This window comes from Rhopalosiphum maidis, chromosome 1 (genome assembly GCF_003676215.2).
Source record: "Rhopalosiphum maidis isolate BTI-1 chromosome 1, ASM367621v3, whole genome shotgun sequence".
Lineage (NCBI taxonomy): Eukaryota > Metazoa > Arthropoda > Insecta > Hemiptera > Aphididae > Rhopalosiphum > Rhopalosiphum maidis.
The window spans coordinates 73,586,663-73,607,885 of NC_040877.1; the positions used below are offsets into that span (position 1 = coordinate 73,586,663).

General features: G+C 23.3%; 1 protein-coding gene across 3 annotated transcripts in view; it reads right to left on the reverse strand.

Annotated features, from left to right (window-relative positions):
• Positions 1–11,433, reverse strand: part of LOC113547851 (carbonic anhydrase-related protein 10) — a 103,297-nt gene extending 91,864 nt beyond the window's left edge. For 2 of the 3 annotated variants that reach the window (XM_026948385.1, XM_026948384.1), the window contains exons 1-2: positions 11,278–11,433; positions 10,636–10,724 (exon numbers count right to left, since the gene is read on the reverse strand). In XM_026948385.1, coding sequence (XP_026804186.1) covers positions 10,636–10,724; positions 11,278–11,297 — 109 coding nt within the window. In that variant the 5' untranslated portion in view covers positions 11,298–11,433. Of the gene's footprint in view, positions 1–10,635; positions 10,725–11,255 lie in introns of all 3 variants that reach the window. The other variant, XM_026948387.1, reaches the window with a different exon arrangement.
• Positions 11,434–21,223: the final 9,790 nt, after the last annotated feature.

The window sequence follows — 21,223 nt, forward strand, 5'->3', positions numbered from 1 at the left end:
TGTGGCTGAAATTATACACTCTCTAAAATCATCGCATCTAACCAATCTGAATTCAAAATTATTATTATGATTATTAATATTAATGGGAAATTCAATAATGTAATACAATGATAAATGCAAAGAGATTCATGCTTAAGTCTAGCACTATAAATAATTGTATAAAAATATAAATAAATATAATCATATTTTATATTTTATACTTAATTTCCATACCTATTTTAATTTTTTTAATGTAAGTATTTAAAAAAAAAAAATAATAATGAAATTGTATTTTAAATAACGAAATAAATTTACTTTATATTATAAAATATTATATGAGTGTGAAAACTATAGTAATTAACAGTAAATACTTAAGTTTCAATTTCTAAGAAAAAAAATTGTGCATGTGCATTTTTGATATTTTTAGGTTGCCGTAGAAAAAACGTTAACAAACTTATTACTAAATTTAATTACATTTTTATAAAATGAGATTTTTACACTATACTCGTTCTTTGTTGTCAATATATTATTTCAGTACAGATTACGATAAATAACTAAATACCATAAATTAAACTAATATTACTTATGAAAACGATTAACATGATACAATGTACAATATACAATAAAGTATGTATTATGCATTTATTTTAAATAAAAAAATAGCATTAATGATAATAGTATAAATATGTTATATTATACTCGATGTAGAAAATTAAAATACCAGACAAATTCTCAGGAAAAATTCTAAAATTGTATATGATAATAAATGTATAAAATTTTGTTTTAATAGTTGTTTTCTTATTATATAACACGAAAACAATATTTTGATGATCATTAATAAAAATACTCTAAAATAAATTATATGAGTAAAATTTCATATGCATTAGCTTCCTTGTAATTGTATATATTTATATAACCATTGAGATACTGATTTTCGTTTAAAAGAATGAAAACCAAATTGAGTGTATGCAGCGAAACAAATGCACATCGAATTTGATAGCACTAGATACACAAAAAAAAAAGATTCTTTGTTCGTCCAGCTAAAACAGACAATCGTAATTGGCAATACTTCCGAATTTTTTAATTAAGATTTTTAGTACCATTTCTATTGTATTTTTATTGTTTCTTACATCTGATCAAAGGACCGATTAAAACTCTAACAATAATAATAAGAATATCAAACACTTGGTCACTATTGTTTGAGACTTGTCTGAATATAAATATATATATATACTTATATACGGATTTGTTGGGTTAGGAATGAGGAGCTTAAAATTGTATTTTAAACTCTGTCACGTCTCGCCCTACTGTTCTTTCATGCCGTATGCTGCAAGCCTGTAAATGTCTTTACTTCAAATAACATGTAAATTAGATTACTACACGAAGGCTTTTTTTGCTTTTTAAAAATAAAACTTCGACAACACAATTGATCGTGACATATTATGTTTGACTTTTGCGACCCGAGACCAAAAAAAATATTCCATGTATATGAGGCAAATAGAACTATACCTACTATTGCCGAAAGCGTTGACACATGAATGCAATAAGTGTCTTCATTTCTCTATATTTTCAAACTAAAAAAACAACATTATAGGTTATAAATTATAATATATATATATATATATATGTGTGTGTGTGTGTGTGTGTGTGTGTGTGTGTGTGTGTGTGTGTGTGTGTGTGTGTGTGTGTAGTGTAATAGTCGTACTATCTTCAAAAAAACAATGCAATTAACCGTTGAATAATTTAGAACAATATATCTCTGCATTTAGTCAATTTCGCCTCTACCGTTTGCCGACAATAATGAAATATTTTAGTTAGTTATTGAATCATTTTACACTAAAAATTATAACTCAATATTAGATAATTTATATTAATAAAATAAATTTATAATATTAGTGTTTCAAAATAGTTATAATTACACAATGAGGTAAAAATATAATTATTTTATCAAGAAATGTAAATATCAAAATAGGCGAATCCTAACCAAGGTATAGGTACCTATACCAAAAATAAAACATGTACAATAATTGTATAAGATAAAAAATTGATAATTATTTTACTTAACAAAAAATATAAACCATATTTTAATTTTTCGGTATTTTTATTATCCAAGTCAAAATTTTTTTTTAAATCATTTGGTTTTAAAAATAACAATTTTTTTTTTTTAATTTAATAAGTTGTAAGCTATGAAAACAAATAATAAGAAATTATTATAAAAATCTATCTCTGTAACTTTTTATTGTTTATCCATAAAAATAATTTCCATGATAGAATGCATAAGAATGAGTAATAAAATAAAATATTAAAACATTTACAATGTATACTTTATAATATAATGTGTTGTATTATAGAAACTCAATCAATTTCTGTGATAAATTTTTTTGTTTACAAAATACTTCTACGGTAGGTAATAAAACTGATGGAAAACCTCGATGTTAATAACTTTTTGCAAATCACTATTACGAGTACACCAATCCGCCAGCTTAGAATTTATTATAACAGTTAATAACATTTTCATTTTTTTATTTTTTAAATTTTGTACACTTAAAAGTAGTGAAAAATGGAAGTTAATTTTAAAAAACAAAATATTATTGTATTTAATAAAAAACTAAAAAACTAAAAAAATATTCTACAACAATTTTAAATAGCAGTATATTATACAAAAAAATATATTACTTAACAAATGTGAATACAGATTTTTACTGAGACGTTACAGCGTCTTTATAAAATCTATGCACTTTAAAAACACACAAATATAGTTACACATAAATCGCTTAATAATGACTAATTCAAGAAGTAATAACATTATTACAATAGAATTTAAGAATTTTTTTTACTAACATCAAATAATTTTATAATATATTATAATCACTTCAAACGAAAAAATATAAATAAGATAAAATAATGATTATAATATAAACACTGGAACAATGATCTAAAGCAAGTAATATGTATTAGCTATGGTAACATACACTTAGAGCCATGTTTCTCAAACTGTTTTGTCATGCCCCCCCTTACATTTTTTGTAAATAATTAATTTTTTTTTTAATTATATATTATTACAATTTCACTACCCACCAGTCAAATAGCCACGACTCCCAGAGAAACACTGCTTTAGAGTGCATAATATGTATTTTAAAATTTAACATATTAAATATATTTTAAAACATATATTATTTTTATTTATTAATTTTTTAATTTAAACATTTATCAAAAAGTTATGCACTTATACCAGTTTATATTATTAAAATTAAATAAAAATGAATATGGAACAAACCTTATAAAGTAATAATTAAATATTTTTATATGTTAAAAATAATATATTTTTATTTTAAAAACCAATAATAACTGTGTTTTGATAATCATTTATAGTTTTTGGAACATTTTTAAAGTGTTTCTGATACTTTATGGAATCATAATCATTACCAAATGTCAGGGAAGTACATTATCCTATAATTTCATTAAATTTATTTAAATTTATTAATTCAACTGGGGTATAATATATTTATATTATTAATAAACTAACAAACTTACGTAATTTATACACAATAATAATGCACAATACAAACCGAAGATAATATTTCTACTTCAAGTTACGTTAAAAAAAAGCAGCGAGACGTTTAAACGAACAGGATAAAAAAAAATCGTATAAAATACTTTCATCGAATTGATTGAAGAGTATAAGCTTTGGGCGTTCCGCTTAAAAGATATGAGGCTATTTTCCTATCAAGATATAAGGTTGATTGACAGTATTTTACTCACCTACGATGGGTGAAAGAGAGGTAAAAAATGGAGAAAACCTCCGTCTACTGTATTTTTTTTACATTTTCCCCTTTTATTTCACACTGAAACAAAAAACTCTAGTTGATTGATCGAATGTGGGTGTAACCACATAAAATCTCGAACAGTTTTTGTCACTAATTACAGATAGCAATATATTATAATATATATTATGTTCAAAGGTAAATATTATAATACAAACCGTGTGAAAAACATATAGCACACATTTGTGTTTTTATGTTAAAATAAAAATATCCATGTGTCTTAACGTTATTGCTTCAAAAACTTTGATAGACTCGGTTAATTATGGTAAAATTTCCATTCATAAAACGCTGTTTTTCACCAACCACTGGTGTATTATTAAATCTGACTGACAAGACAATCTATCAAAGTCTACTTACTGAAAACTTCCTACAATATAAACACATTTCCCCGGAAAAACAACAGATTAATTCACTTCGCTCTTAATACTTTTACTACCTCTAATATTATAGAGTCTATTTTCTTTTGCTCCCGTGACATTGTACGTTAAGATTTCTAAAAACAATTTCTTTTTTTTTAATTCAAATTTTATTTTTATTTTCACGTACCTATTAGAATATATAATTGTATATTTAATGTTAGTTCAATTTTCAAACATACAATACATATATTATGTACTATATAATTGACTAGTTTTATAAAATATAATAATTATTACACTGTAAAACAAGCAATGAAACTTTAATTAATATGCACGTATTATGAATTATTATTATCTTATATAATTGTATTTGTTTAAGTATAATTATTTATAATAAAACTATATTATAGTATCTTATTTAATTTATTAAACAATTATATAAAATTAATTTGAAAATTTGAAAATTTAAAAAATACTAAGTTACGTAATATTAAATGTCATTAATCAGGTAATTTTAATAAAAAATGATTTAATAAAAATTAGTTTCAATTAAAAATAATACGTAAATTTAATAATTGTTTACTTTTAAAAACATCAAATTATAATTTAACAATAATTTAATATATAGTTATAGTAGCTTATCCAAATGCATTTTTTAATTGTATTTAATTTATCACTGTTAGTTTATATCATACTTTTACTTCAGTCTCATACATAGTATTCAATTTCTACAAGCAGTCATGGGGGACAAAAACTGCATGTTCACAACATGTCTGCGTGGAAAAGCTTTTCCGGGAAGATAAAGCTTCGGTTTGTTCAAGGGTAAAGTGGAAACGAAAAAAATAGAGAGAGGGAATTACTGTTTAAAAGGTTGGCATTTTAACCGGAACTGTGGGAGGAGGTTAGTTTTCTTATCTAAAACAGGAATGAATAATGATTGCCCAAGACCGGAACAAACGTACAAAACGCTATCCTCTGAGTTATATTTTCAACAACAAAATCAATTGTGTCACCAATATTTTAAAAAATAAATAAAAATACATCATGATAAATTATTGATAACGAATTTAGATGTATTTTATTTCAACATCAGGAAGGCAGTCGAAATGTCACTATTATAAAATATAAGTGACCCATTCTACATATTATGGTCATACATTATTAAAACGATGAATTTGTAGCTCGCGTTCAGTATAATTTATATTCCCTATAAACCTTCTTAAATATAAAATCGTATTAATAATATAGGTACTGGAACACAATAAAAAAAATAATAATATGATGTTAGAAGAACCAGATTTGCTTTATTTTACATACCATATTAAGTTAAATACATATTATCATATAGTCTAGTCCACAACAACAGCCATTAATCGAATGAATATTTGATTCATTGCTATTGATTATTCCATTCTATGAAATTAAATTAATGGAACTATGTAAACATATACTATATTTGTACGCATTTTATTTCTCATCTACTTCTATTTAGTTTGATCGATATTGGTATTAAATAATTATATATCCATTTACCTATCAATAATATTAGTAATACTAATACCAATTTAATTTTTGCATTGATTAAAAATCATATAACTTGTTAGTGAATAAATTTTCATAAAACTAATTAATGGTTATAGAATTTTATTCTAATTTTAAGCGCTCATAAAAATCAACGATAAAAATTAAATTAAAAATAATTCACTGAAGTTTCATATTATGTATATATATACATAATTCATACTACTATATATAGTAGTATAAATTATATGAAAAATATATATTTAAAAAGGTTATAATCTATATGAAGGAAACTCTTAAAGTACTCCCAATAAAAATCTATCGAAAATAACTAAAAAAACATTGTAGCACGTACTAGAGCTTATTGAAATCCGCAAATTTTACTAAATATGTGAAAAGTTCAATATATAATTTCAAATTTGTAATAGGGATAGTATTATTTAAGTGCTTATAAAACTAACTATTATTTAACCTCAAAATGAGTTTTAAAGAGATAGAGTACTTAATGTGTTAAATGAAGTGAGTGCGAAGAAGAAAATTGCCGGTTAAAAGTGGTTTACCGTGATTAGAGAGCATCCATCAAACCGACACTCCTGACATCGAACTTGTCTGATGGCTTTTACCATGTCTGCCACAGAAAAAGTTTTTCGATTCTCAACTTTTACGGATCAGTTAACCAGAATGAAAAACTTCGATACGTGGAAAAAAATGAAAATGCTTAACTGGCTCATAAACTTAAAACTTGCCTAATTGTAAGTATCTGACAAAACTATGTAAACAACATTAATCTAATTCAGAACATTATTCAGAATGATAGACCTAAATGTTTAGTTATGTAACAAATTTAATTCAAAATATTTTCGATTATAAATATTCACATGGTTGTTTAGATGAATTATTTTATTTTTTTTCGAAAAGAAACTTTTAATCTTACATAGAAAATGTATAAAAAAAAGTAAAAATCTTGAATTTAAATCGTTTTAAGATAATTTTAATTTTGAAAAAAAAAATGTATAAAAAAAATCTAATAATTTTCAGACATAATATTGTATTACATAAACTGTAAATACGGTATATTATAAACGTATTACAGGCATAGTTACATTTTAAATATTTATAAAATAATTATGAATATACTATGCTTAATATTGCAATGTTTTTAATAATCAAATTATTTTAAAACACATTATGACATATTATACATGTTCAATTTATAAATTATACCTAAACTAAATACTAAATAGTGGATTATATATGTTTCTTAAAGTTTCTAAGCAGTATTATTCAACAATTTCAGATATTACGTCTCTTTTCTTGTGATCGTATAAGGTTATTCTGGATAGTTTGTAAAAGCCAAAATAAGCCTTTGTTCTGAGAAAATCCTGTTAGAAGTTTGCAATGAAACAACTTTAAATAGTCATTTCATGAAAAGCGTTCAAAAATAATAGATTTTTTTTAAGCTTTTGATTCACATAAAGTGTAATCTAATTGTTTACATAGTTTTTAAATATTATGATTGTTATACTTGTTTAAGAAAATAAGTAAAATTGTTCAAATCTTAGTTTTTAACGTCATATTATAATAATTTATAATTAATATAAACGTATAACTTATACGTTTAAAACAATCATTAGAGCACAAAGTGTATCCAAAAACATTCAATAGTGAGTCATTCAGGTATTGTTTTTTAAATATTTATGAATTATTAAATAATTAAATCTTTAAATCGTTATTAAATACAATTAATTTTTATGAATTTTTAATATATAAATTAGTACTTTATTATTTTTTTAGTATTTTTATTTTTATAGATTTTTCAATATAAGCATTGGATTGAATTAGTGGATAATCATAAAATAAAACCCTAGGCTCCTATAGGTCATCTTCATAATATCCGTCTACAAATACTCTTGTCCCATTACTTATTAACATTTTATTAATTTTAATAAAAAAAAAAAAAAAAATGTATTAAGACAAATCTATTAAACGATTATCTTTAAAATATTTTTATAAATATTATTATGTTCAGTTACATGTTTTTCTAACCTCAAAAATCCGTGTGGTCATGGTAGAACTAGGTATTATAATATAGTTTATCTTTGAACTTGGAAACCTAAACATATTTTACCAGATGACAAATTTTGTCTAATAACATACATAGAGCCGGTGATGACACTGTTTTATCCTCTCGCCTAACACACATATGAGAATTCCTTTCGTGGTTGTCTTTGCTTAAAATTCACAATAATAAACCATCCTTAGTTCTACCCCGGAAAACAAACGAGAACACTTGACTAAAGATATTTGATAACCCATTATAAATTATTCAACTATGTCAACATGATCTACATTGTATACATCACTTGTATATTACATACTTCCAAAGCATGCACAGTCACCAAAATATTCAAGAAATGGACACGTTTGCACTTTAAACTTACTTAGTTGTTACGGAAAGTAATTAAAGTACTTTTTCAATATCGCAATATTCCTAAGTAATTTTTTTATTAAGAATGTATACGTTATACCATATTATTATTAATATATTCATAATCAGGTTCTTTTGTAAGGGTTTTTTTTTTTGATTTATAAATTAATACTAAATTATTTGATTTAGGTATTTAAAAAAACACAGTTTTATCAAAAATTGTTATAATTAAAATTATATTATGATATCGATAATTTATCATATTTTTTATCAAATTAGGTTATGATTAAGATAAACAATAATAGCATTTTCGTTTATTAAATAGAATATATTATATAAATAGTAATCATGGTATCATGGTACATAATATAACTGTTAAGTAAAGTTTATACACAATTCAATGAATAAATATAATTTTAAAAATTAAAACCAAGAAACTCGCTCTGCTGTCTAAAGTGTTTTTAATTTAATTCGTTTCTGAGTAATCAATTTAATAAAAAGATTTGTTAAAGTTATGTTCAAAAGTAAATTTTTGTAAAAAAATTCTGAATGAAGAAAACAAGTTGATCAGCATCTATTTGAAAGATACTTTACTTTATATTATATATAATTATTATTTAAATTGTCTTTATTTGGTTGGGTGAACTAATTGTTACCGAAGTGCTCGCATAAATAAGTCAATACTGGTAAACTTATGTATCGTAGAAAAGTGTAACTAGGCTCAAAATATGAATAGCGTAAACTTTAAAGTCAGGCTAAACATAATTTTAAAAACATAATACTTTTTATGGTAAATAATAATACTTGAATTATGAGAAGTTTTAAGTCTTTACGATTATTATTTTTTTTATTATAACAAAATAATTAAAGCGATTAAGGAAAATTGGTTAACTTTTTTTTATGTATCCAAGCTTGTTCGAATTTCAACTTCAAACATCTTAAAACCATTAACACACGTCTTCTACCCTCAAAATAGTTTCGATATTTTTCATAATATATTGAAAGATAAATGTTAAAATATAAACCATTTAAAAAGAAGAAAAATATTTCAAGATTCTATCATAAAATAAAAATATTGATGTAAATACTTTGTGAACATTTCAAAACTTCACAATTATTTTTATTTTTTCAACCGATATCTAATTTATTCTAAACTAGTATCCTCGTTAACTCTCAATTTTTTCAACGATAAAGAGGTACTGACATTTTTTTGATTTCCAATCTCGTAATTCAACCAAATTTAATCAAATTAGTTACCAAAATTAATAACCTTCCTTAATGTTGATTACTGTATGAAAACTTCCAAAAAAAACAAAATATACATACAAAATAATATTATATTACTCATATCACAAGAATTTAAATCATATTCACATTGAATAATAAAAATATAATAATATATTAAATGCATTAAATACATACATTAGTTATTTAAAAATATAAAATGTATAAGATAAATTATTTATAAAATAACTTGATATTTTCCAAAATCTAAAGTATTTATAATAATCAAATTATGATATTTACATGTATTGAACTTTTTTTTATTTACCCAGCAATGATTGTCTGTTCTTTGTTTTAAGTACTTCAATAGATGAATAATTGTAAACCAAGAAAAGAATGATATTATTTTAATAGAAGAACTGCTACCAATTACAATACTTTTATCCAAAAAAAAAAAAAAAATCAATAATATTATTATTTTTAAATACACGTTCTCTGCATATAAAAACATATTTTATATAGTATATTTTATTACTTATAACAACTAATTAGGTACCTAGATATTTATCTATTTCCAAATAAAATCAAGTTTTAAATAATTGCATTCGTCGAAATTAGAAATTAATAAACAAAAATAAAATTTATTTTAAATAAAAAAATAATCATTTACAAGAATTGGGTTTAAAAGGGTTAAGCAAAATCTCAAGGGTTCGACTGCCAAGAGTGACGGGTTGAAACACTATCACGTTTAAAATCGAAATTCCTGACACTATAAAGTTGTTGCTAAGGTATTGCTATCCTTTAGGGATCTTTTCTCACTAACCTGATAGACCGGATTCGAAAAAGGTAAGAGGTAACTTATCAAATTACAGTTTAAACTTTATAGTAAAGAAAAGTATTTTTAGAACATTACACGACAAATTTTAAATTGGAAAAAAAAAGATTTTTTGTTACAAGAATTTAATATATTATCAATGTAATTTATTTATAGATGTTAGATATAAGGTTATTAAGTTATTTTTAAAGCATATTATTGTAATAGACATTGTTTAAAAAAAATGTAACTTAATTCTAAAAAATCATTGTCCTTGTAAAAGTTTTATTTAAAACAAAATATCTAAAACTATTACTACTTATCTGAACTCTTATAATTTATTCACCAAAGATTACTGACCATATATATTATTAATAAAATGATTATAGTAACCAATAAAAACATTATTTCTCGTATGCATAGTACAAATAACTAATTCAAATTATAACTATTATTACATTAACGAAAAAATTTATTTGTACTCACCCCAATTTCCGAATGCCAGGATAAGACCAAAATGTAATACTAGTAATTTGATCGAATTTGAAATCATGACGAAATCGTATAGTCCAATTCTAAAAATAAATGTATAAATTACTTTTAAAGCTTTACGTACCGAATTTGTTTGAATATGACAATGATTTTTATGTTTATCAAAATATATACGTACAATATGAATAAATATTTATGAATATTTAGTGATTCATTAATATACTATATTTAATATGTAATAGCTTTGTAACATTATGTATGATTCGATATATATGTATGGTATATATCATAAGATTAAAATATGTACACGGACAAATTGATGTCAAATGTAATTGAGTAATAATTTTATTAAAACCTTGGAATTTATTATCATTTAAAAAAAGATTGTAGTAATTCAAGTTCGTATTTTGATAATTGTTTCATGAAAAATAATAAACCTATGCAGTTTTTGATATTTATATTTATTATATTATATAATGTATATACAATATATAAATATATTTATATATGTATTAGTATTTTAAAATACGAGTATATTATATTATTTATACCCATAGATTATATATAAGACTGCAGGTACCTATCACTTATTGCGTCTTTATACTTTAACATACCTGTTTCGTAAGTATAGATTACCTATAGATGTTCTTTATCATTTTATTGGTGATACATTATGTTGTGGACTATACATTTTCAATACAGGTTATGATTTTTATAATTATTATTTTATGACGAAATATTTCGTAACTGGAAAAATGCACAAGCAACGCGATACAGTCCCGGTCTGCGAGTTTAAAGCCAACTGGCCAACGTGCTGACAACGTGATTGGTGTGTCGCACAACCGCGCAGGACTGAAGCGTCGTAATATAAGACGCCCACATCCCTTCGCACACGCTCACTAGACGAACAAAACAATTTACAAAAAAAAAAATATATATATATATATATATATATAGCTATTCCGTGGTGATTCGTGATTTTAATTTATTCGTCTAAAAAAAAAAATAAATAAATGTATTAATCGAGATCGGTTTATAAAATATGAGTTGTTTCCAAATTAAAGTTATTATTGAATTTAATTTAATATGTCATATGCGGCACTTTTCATTACCGCGCAAACATGACCTAATACTTCACACAAAAAAAGTATGATATTTCTCAGATTTATTAGAACTGCACAGTGCATTTATTACATAGAATTATATCTTCAAGAAATAATAATATCAAAATAAAATTATTAATACCAAAAATATGTATACGAGTAATAAGACGTACTTTTTAGAACACAATACATATTATATTATATAACTACAAATAATGTTTATCAATTGTTCTTGTAGCTTTGTTCAATTTTTTTCTAATTTTTTTAAGGATTTAATATTATAAATATATTAGATAAAAATAATATTGTTTAATATAATTTTATGGAGTTATGAACATTTACAACCCATGATGATAAATACTAAGTACTAGAAATCTTAATTAATTATAAAAAGCGAAAATATTATACACAAATATTGGTAAATTGTATTTAATTTTTTTAATTTAAAAAAATATATATTTACAATCTGTTTTATTATTAAATATAATAAGTAAATTTAGTAGCTTAATTAAAAATAATAACAACATAAAATTACACGAAGAAAGAATCCCACCAATAAGAAAACCTTCTAAAAAATAAATTGTTTAACAAAAAATGAATGATTTTAATTATGTGTATATAATACCGTAAATTCTATATTTTACTTCTGAGTAAAATCACAAATTGTATTTAAAAAAATGTTTGTATGCAATTATTACTAACGGTCTCAAAAACTTAACAATAATATTGTCTACATGACTATATTATTTCACAGATATTTTTCAAACTTATTTTAAGGTTTACTTCATTTAAATATTTAAAGCTCATTTACATTCACAAACGTATTCAAGCTCTGAAACCAAAATGAGAAATTTAAGTCATTCCTAAGAAAGTAAGAAAGAATAATGCCCTTTGATGTGTAGATGGTATATCTATCGTGTCTAATTAATATTTCAATGGAAAAATTAAAAAAAAAACCAATAACTGATTTGTGAGAAATGAATAATACATATTGATAAGGTAATATATACTTAAACAAACATTCTTTTACAAAATTCTTATTTGTTCTTATTTAAAAATGTTAAGTTATTCGTTCAATAAGTATTTAAATATTAAACATTAAATTTAAAGTCAACTATTTTTCATTAAAAATTGTTTATTAATTTTCATGAGAAATGTTTTATGTATAATAAAAATTAATAATAAGAATCAACCGTCAACGTCAAGTTTAATAAATTATTACAATTTAAATTTAATTTAAAATATCACATTTAAATATTAAAAATATATATAAAGGTAATTTATCTAATTATTATAATTTAAAATTGAAAATAATTGTTGGTTATCTTAAATTTTCAAAAGTATTTCGATACACAAAATTGAGTTTCAAACGAGTAGTTGATTAATTAAAATTTATAGGTAAGTAATTAAAATTTAGACGAGTAAAATATAACAGCACAAATGTACCTCACAAAATTTTGATCCACTACTTTGGTTATGCAAACTTTAAGTACTTATTTATAAGTTATAAGTGATAACTAATTATGTACTCGTTTGAAATTATATTTTTTGTAAGTTTTGATTATCAAAGTATTCCGAAAAAAATTCTACTTCAACATTTAAAATTCAAAGTGTACGTTAAAAAAGTAAGAGTTGAAAAGTTATAATGACAAAAAATATAAATTTTTTTTAAAAAATATTGTTTTCTAATGATATCATATTATGTAAAAAATAATATTTTTTTTAATAAAGTTAAAACTTCGAAATAACACTTTAAATTGATCACTGTAGAATTCTTTATATTTCCACTGTTTTAAAGTTTAAGATTTCTATTTTTATAGAATTCCATATTCCTAGTAATTGTATAACGAATAATAAATTATTACTATAAAATCACAGATTTAATACCATCGAAATTTGTATGTAAGCATTATATGACATTTATTATATTTTATATAACTTATTGATCAAATTAATGAAAACAATTTTAAGTAAAATAAAATCAAAATGTTTAGGTAAAAATTCCGACAATATCAATTATTATAATAATTAAATATTCAGTAATTATAACCTAAAATAACGAAGTATAAAATTAAGATAAATATAGCATTTTACTAATTATACGAAGAAAATGTGATATTTTCAATAATATTATATCTTAATTCATAAATCGTTTGTAGAATATACCCATTAGGAAATCAAGCAAACATATTGATTATTTCAAATTATTGTATTATTTATTTCCATAATAAATAAAGTGTATAACCAATCTATATTGTAACTCAATAACTATAAAATAATGAGCTCAAACATCATATCATCTATAAAAAAATAGTTTTTTGATAACAATATATATGTATAAGAATCAAAACAAATCTAAAAAAACTTGGAACATTATTTGTTACGTAAAAGCAATTCTTACTTGAGAAATATGTTTAAAAAAATATGAAAAAACTAAAATTAATTACGAATACATATTTCAAGACATAGAAATAAAATTCCACGTTTCAATTATTTTAGAATAAATTTATACTATGTACGCATACCTGTGGATATTTATTTAAAATTTACTCGACTATCCGTAAAATTAATTACACAAAATATAACGGTTTTATAGATATATACCAATAATAATTTACATAATAAAGAAAATAGTTTTTATTTTTACCTATGGTTGGAAATTTAGTCTTAGTAACTTCAATATTTTAATGTTATAAATCAATTAACTTAGTAAATGTAAAAGTGACCTCAGAATAATTTCAATAAATAAATCCTGTTCTATAGTAGTTTTATTTTCAAATGTTCATTTTTGAATTTCATTAAATTCTTATTTCCTCGATGATAACTAAAACGTCATGCCCTGTACATCTAAAATCACTTTTTTCCAACTCTGAGCCGTCTCGTTTTTATCTTTTATGCTTACCCAGACAAATTTATATTATAATTTTATTCCGTCCCTTAATCTGTAGGCTGCGCCATCCGACCGAAATGAAACCGGGATTTGACTTTTATTGTTTTTTTTTCTTCTTGGATGAAATACTTCTACGGAAAAAAAACATACAAACCCTTACCACGCACTGATCTTCAGTCTGAATTTAATATCGATAATTTAATGGGTAAAATAAAACAACTATATACTAAGTTTAGTGAATGTAAAAAGATATTCAGGACTACTACTATACAATGTTATAAAAACTAATCTAATATAACTATAGATATATTTATTTATAAGTATATATTTTTTTTATTCACCAATTCCAAAACTAATTAGCCAAGTATTGTAATTAAAACACATTCAATAAGACATTTTGACTAATAGATTTAGAATGATTCTTGATAATTTAGTTTTTAAGAAATTAATATAACATTATATTGATTAAGGTTCACACATCAAGATTATTGTCAGGATAGGAAATAAAACCAATGAAAAGAATATCAATGAATAGTCAATAATAACACACAAAAATCTTATTTTCTATAATATTCCTATTAATATATTCGTGTAACCTGAGATAGATAATTTTAACTTAAAATATTGTCTCTATAATCTATATTAGTTTAAGTTTAATCACCTTAAAAAAGTATCTTAATAGTTTAGATTATGGAAACGTTATATCATTAAATTGCCTCATGTTATTGTGATATACTTTAATAATAATATTATTATTTAATTAATATTGATCATTGATGGAATACTATTTAAAATAAAGCGTTATACACAAATACACAATATGCTAATTGCTAAGTACAATGTCAATTTTAAGCAAATTTAATGAACACAAATGTCATTCTTAAAATAATTTTGTATAAATAATTATGAGTAAGCAATAAGCATACTAATGGAAATAACTTTATAACTGTAATTTATAAACATATATTTTTTTATTCTTAGGATAATATAATTGTTTTATCAATCGAATATTTTTTTATTCGCAAAACGTTCATATTCTTGAAACTTCAACTAAAAGTTATATGATACCAATTAAGTATTTATTTAAGTATTAATAACTAATTCTAAATAGTTTGATTTTATAAGAAACTAATCTACACTATTACAATATTATTGCTAGGATAACTATAAAACAATTTATTATATTATGCGTATGCCCACTGAAGTATTTTATATTCTAAGTATACTAACTATTTTAATGAAGTTTTCAAAAATAAACTTGATTATATATTTAGTTTAAGTGTTTTTCAAAAATAATTTGACACAATCGTATTTCTCTTTCAAGAATTCTTATCTCAAAAGAAGGTTCTAACCGCTTTTATTTAAAATGAAAATAAAAAATACGATATTATTTTTTACTCATTTTTTAATAAAAATAATATAACGGAAAAAATATCGTATTATTTTTAATATCATTATATTGTCATCCCAATCCACTTATTTCTCAACTCGCATCCATATCCATACCAGGTAATCCCTCAAAGAGATTAAAAAGACAGCGGTGACCTGACCTGCTCACACATGAGATAAAATTCATTAGCTGTTATGTAAAATTATTTGAAAAAAAAAATGTAATTGCAAGTACATAAGTTAGCTACAATATTAAATATCTATTGATGAAGTACCTCCACTGTAAAGTCTTTTCACTCTGCACTTCCTGTATGTATATATAAAAAAAATATATATCAATTAAGCTTATTATTCAACTTTTGTAACAGATTGCCTAATAAATAAATGATGCGATAGAAATAGTTGTTTATTGAATGTAATACTAAAATTCTTATTGAATTATTTAACCTTTACTATTATTATTTTTTAATAATTTAAGATACTATATTATTGTTTTCAGAAAGAACTGGGTGGACATTATATAGAGTAAGAAAAAAATAAAAGCAGGGCGGGAAGTGGTATTTGCTTTCCGAAAGCTTTTAGCGTAAAATAAGCTACATCGAAGGTAATACATTCAGCTCTAATGTCACGTCAAGGAACATTATACACCGTTATTATATTGTTAGTGGCATATTATTATACTGCGTGTAAAATAATATATTGTCATCGAAGCATTTTCTTTATGTGTGTAGTGTGAGGGAAATCATTTTTGATGAGTTTTGGTTCTAATCGGAACCAATGCTTTATCACTCTCTTCTCTAATAAAAAATTACCACTAGAAACTTAAATTAAACTCCAGTTGGTTTGTGGCCAAATTAACCGGCATACTCGCCAAAACGTTTAAATGCATCGAACCACGAGAGTGGTTTTTTCCACCCACCTATGCCGGATAAAAACTTTCTAGTAAACAATCGACGTTAATATGTTTCTTCGCCAGCTCGATTTGAAATGTCTAACTGCTATTTATTTTGTTTTTCTATTTTTCTTAATTCAAGTATCATCCCATCTATATCCATTAAACAATATAAGTATATTATATAAAAATAAATAAATAAAAATAAACGGAATTGCTGAATCCGTTGTGAATTAAATTACACAATGAAAAGTTGTAGGATGTCGTCAAAGGTTTTCAAAAACAAATCCTGTCAGTCATTTTCAAAAGTTTACCTCAAAAAGTTCTGATAAAAAGGAGTACACTCACAGAATAACCTTTATGATCTCGAATTCCATTTACTTTAAACTTATTAAACATAACCCATAGTTCCATAGCTGTGAAAAATACTTCACATTTTTACTCAGAGAAAAAAATATTAAAATACTGCAATCAACCATTTATGGAATGATATTAATTAATTTAAACAATAGGAATTTAACAAACGTAACAAAAATTAAATAAGAATTAAAAAATTATTAATTTTTTCTAAATTTTAACAATTACCCATAAAACAGATAATTTTACACGGTCAAACACGGAGAATGGTTTGAGCAAAATATATTAGTTTTAAACTATAAGAAAATAGGATACATTCGTATATTCACTGTAAAGCCGGATAATTAAATCACATTACATTTTTGTATAACGGCCGAAATAATTTGATAGGAACATTAAGAACTAGAATCAAATTTTTGATGCAGCCACCACGACAACGATTCATTTTATGAATAATAGTATAATAGTAAACTATATTTTGTTTTAATTTAACAACTACAATTGTCAAATAGCAATACAAACATATTGTATTAACAATGTTGATAAAAATAAAAATAAATGATTATAATTAATAATTGATAGTATCAATTAAATTATCTCATAATCCGATTGTTTATATTATTGAATATTAATTTTACCTTAACCGATTAATCTCTTCAATTATTAAGTGCACCGTTGATTTATGGTACATATTAACTGCGTAAGCGTGGTATCAAAACTATTTTATATAAAAATAAATTCCATATTATTTTATTTTTAAATGTTGTTTTAAGAAAAAAACTGTTTAGGTAAGTATTACAATTCATCTATCATCAGATAAATATAGAGATATATACAAGCGCCCTGTGAAATAATTATGTTTATTATTTGCATTCATCCAGTAATGCATTTTTTACAATTTACTGTTTCCTTGGATTTAAATATCCTAACATCCCATTAAGCTTCAATGACGAGGCAAACAAAGCAATATAAGACGACGCCTAGTTATCTAACATCCAGTTTTTTATGATTAGATTATCGGTAGAAATGACGAAACTATTCAAATAAAATATTTATTAAAATTGATACTTTTATATAAATTATAAGATATATTATAACATTTATAACATAGATACTATAATTTTTTTTAAATACCTTTTAAGGAATTAAAATTTAAAAATTATCTTAAAGTCTTGTAAATTATTATGTCTGATGTCTAGAAATAACATTTAAAAGGTACGTTAAATTTTAACTTATAACTTATTATGACCTACCTGTTTTTATAAACAATCTCTTAATACTAATATTAATATTTTGTTGTTTGCAGGTGACGCAAAGTTATATTTTGACATAAGATCTATTAATGATGCAAATATTTTATAATCCAGTCTTAATACGTTTTTCCAATGAAGTAAGCAAAATCTTCTTTCTCTAAATATAAATAAATACCAAGTAATCTCTTTTACACGTAGTAAAAATCTAATAATATATAAGTATCGAATTTATAACTGTTCTCTATATAGAAAAATTTATATTAAAGACTTGGTTGTCTACTTTAAAAATTATTTATCATTTAAATTAAACCATAGAATGGTTATAACAAATCATATGGAATGCTAGTTTTCATTAATAGAAATACGAAAAAGTTCAAAAACATTATATATATATTATTAATAAGATTTAACTTCGAATTCGTTTTATTCATCTGGTATAGTAATTACTCAAAATAAATAAATGATCTTAATTATGCTCAATTTAAATATTTGAAAAGAATTACTTATATATCTAATATATATATATCACTAAATACCATTAATGTTGTTGAAAAATTCTTAAGCCTAGAGTCACTAAGTCCAAGACATAAATTAGCAGATATTATATTAGTTTACAATATTTGTAACAACCTCGTCGACTGCCCTAAGTTATTATCTGAAAATTGTTACTGTGTACCAGCGGTTCCCTAACTTTTTTTCCATGGTGTCCACTTTTGAACCAAAATCACCAGCGGTGTCCTGCTGTGAATACCATGAAAGACAGAACGAAAAAATACTCATTAATTTATTATGATCTATAGACCACAATGCTCTTGGAAAGTGCTCGCAGTGCTTATAGTGCACCTCGGTGTAGAGTTCGGGAATCGCTACCATATACCATGTATAAGCATAAGGAACTTAAATATATTCGTAATTCCTAATAAATTATAATACCAACAGTGAAAATAATAAATTTTTTCAACAACTTATATACTGCGGAACAAGATTTCCGCAAAATTAAATTGTTTGTACTTCCTTGCAACATATTTAGATTTAAGGCTTTAGAAGATTATAATTAATACAATTTTTATATTAGTATCAATTGTGTTAAAATTATATTTTATATTTTTCAAAAATGTTACAATAGTTATTAGTTATAATCTTATAAAAAGAGCATTTACTCTTGATTCTTGAATATAAGAATGAAAAAAAAAAATAGTTAAAATATTTTGAGGTGCTTAAATATACGATTTCAAAAACAATATTTCAATCTAATAAAATATAATCAATCTGCCTAATCAAGTGTAAATTTGCAATAATTTAAAATTTAAATAAATTAATCTTACTTTGATAAAAACTAAGTACCTAACACTATTTACTGGTAAATTATTTATTAATTTAAACTGTTAAATTAATAGTTTAATATTTGTATTAAGAACGTTTTTATTAACTATACTATAAAATAGTATGAATTATTTTTTATTGTCAATAATCTCCTTATGTTTTATCTTATTTTGTTATCCTATTCTTATTGCATCAATATAATTGTGACATTACGCGCAAATGTAACTTGATTCCATTTGATTGTACTTAATTGAAACTGTGTGGACTATTGCAAGTGACGTTGAGAGTTACATGATTTACAGAGGTGGCGATAAATAGCCGACTACTTAAGGATTATTTATTTAAGTGTCCTTCTGTACAAGACAGTCGAATAAAATCCATTCTATACGAATTATCTATTTTTCTTTCAAGACCAGATTTTTAGTGTTAACTAATACAATAGACCATTGTTAACTAATTTAATTTTAACAAATCTAAAAATTTAAAAAATTGTATTAAAAAAAGTAGGACTCCGTTATATTAAGAAGTATAATAAGTTATTTTTAAAAATAATAAATTAATTAAAATTTTTTTTAACTTATTGACTTTATAGATTATAAATTAAACCTATAATTAACAATGAAAAGGTTAAATTATATGACTCACAAAGATGAATTTATTTACAAACGACTAAAATACTTATAATTTTATAAAAAAAAGTTTTAAAAGTTTACGTTGTTTTTTTCAAAATTTTAACGAAATTTTTTTTCTTGAGAAAATATGTATTTATTATGTCTCAATGTTTTATAATTTACGGTAAAAAATGTTTGTTTTGTCTAAGATTTGAGTTTTTATCACTGAACCTTTCAACCATCCACCAATTCATTAAAAAAAATGTAAGATAAACAGTAAATAATTAGATAAGAACGTTTAATTTATTTATATAATTGTATGTGTAGAATAATATGTATACGTAATGTACAAAACATTGATACATAAAAATATAAAATTAGTAAAGCACGCTATTCCGAGTTTCCAAGTTACATTATATTTTTAATTTACATTTTAGTTACTAGTTGAATTTTTATTGACAGTAATTGAAAAAAAAAAGAAGACCACAAGTTAAAGCATTTTAATGTGCGGAATCCACGAAACCAATTATTTTCGGTTAAATTAAGGAGTAGATAGGATTCACCATTCGGAAAGGTAATTAAACAAAAAGATAAAAACGCGGGGTCGCCGTTAAGGTCGGTACCACTGGCAACAAAAAGTATTTGCGGTCTGCCAAGAAACTCTGTTCTCAAAGTTCATTTAATAGGGATATATCGAAAGGGAAAAGAAAAGTACAGAGATAAGGAAATATTATCACTGTATGCGCTGTTAAACGGGTGTAAAA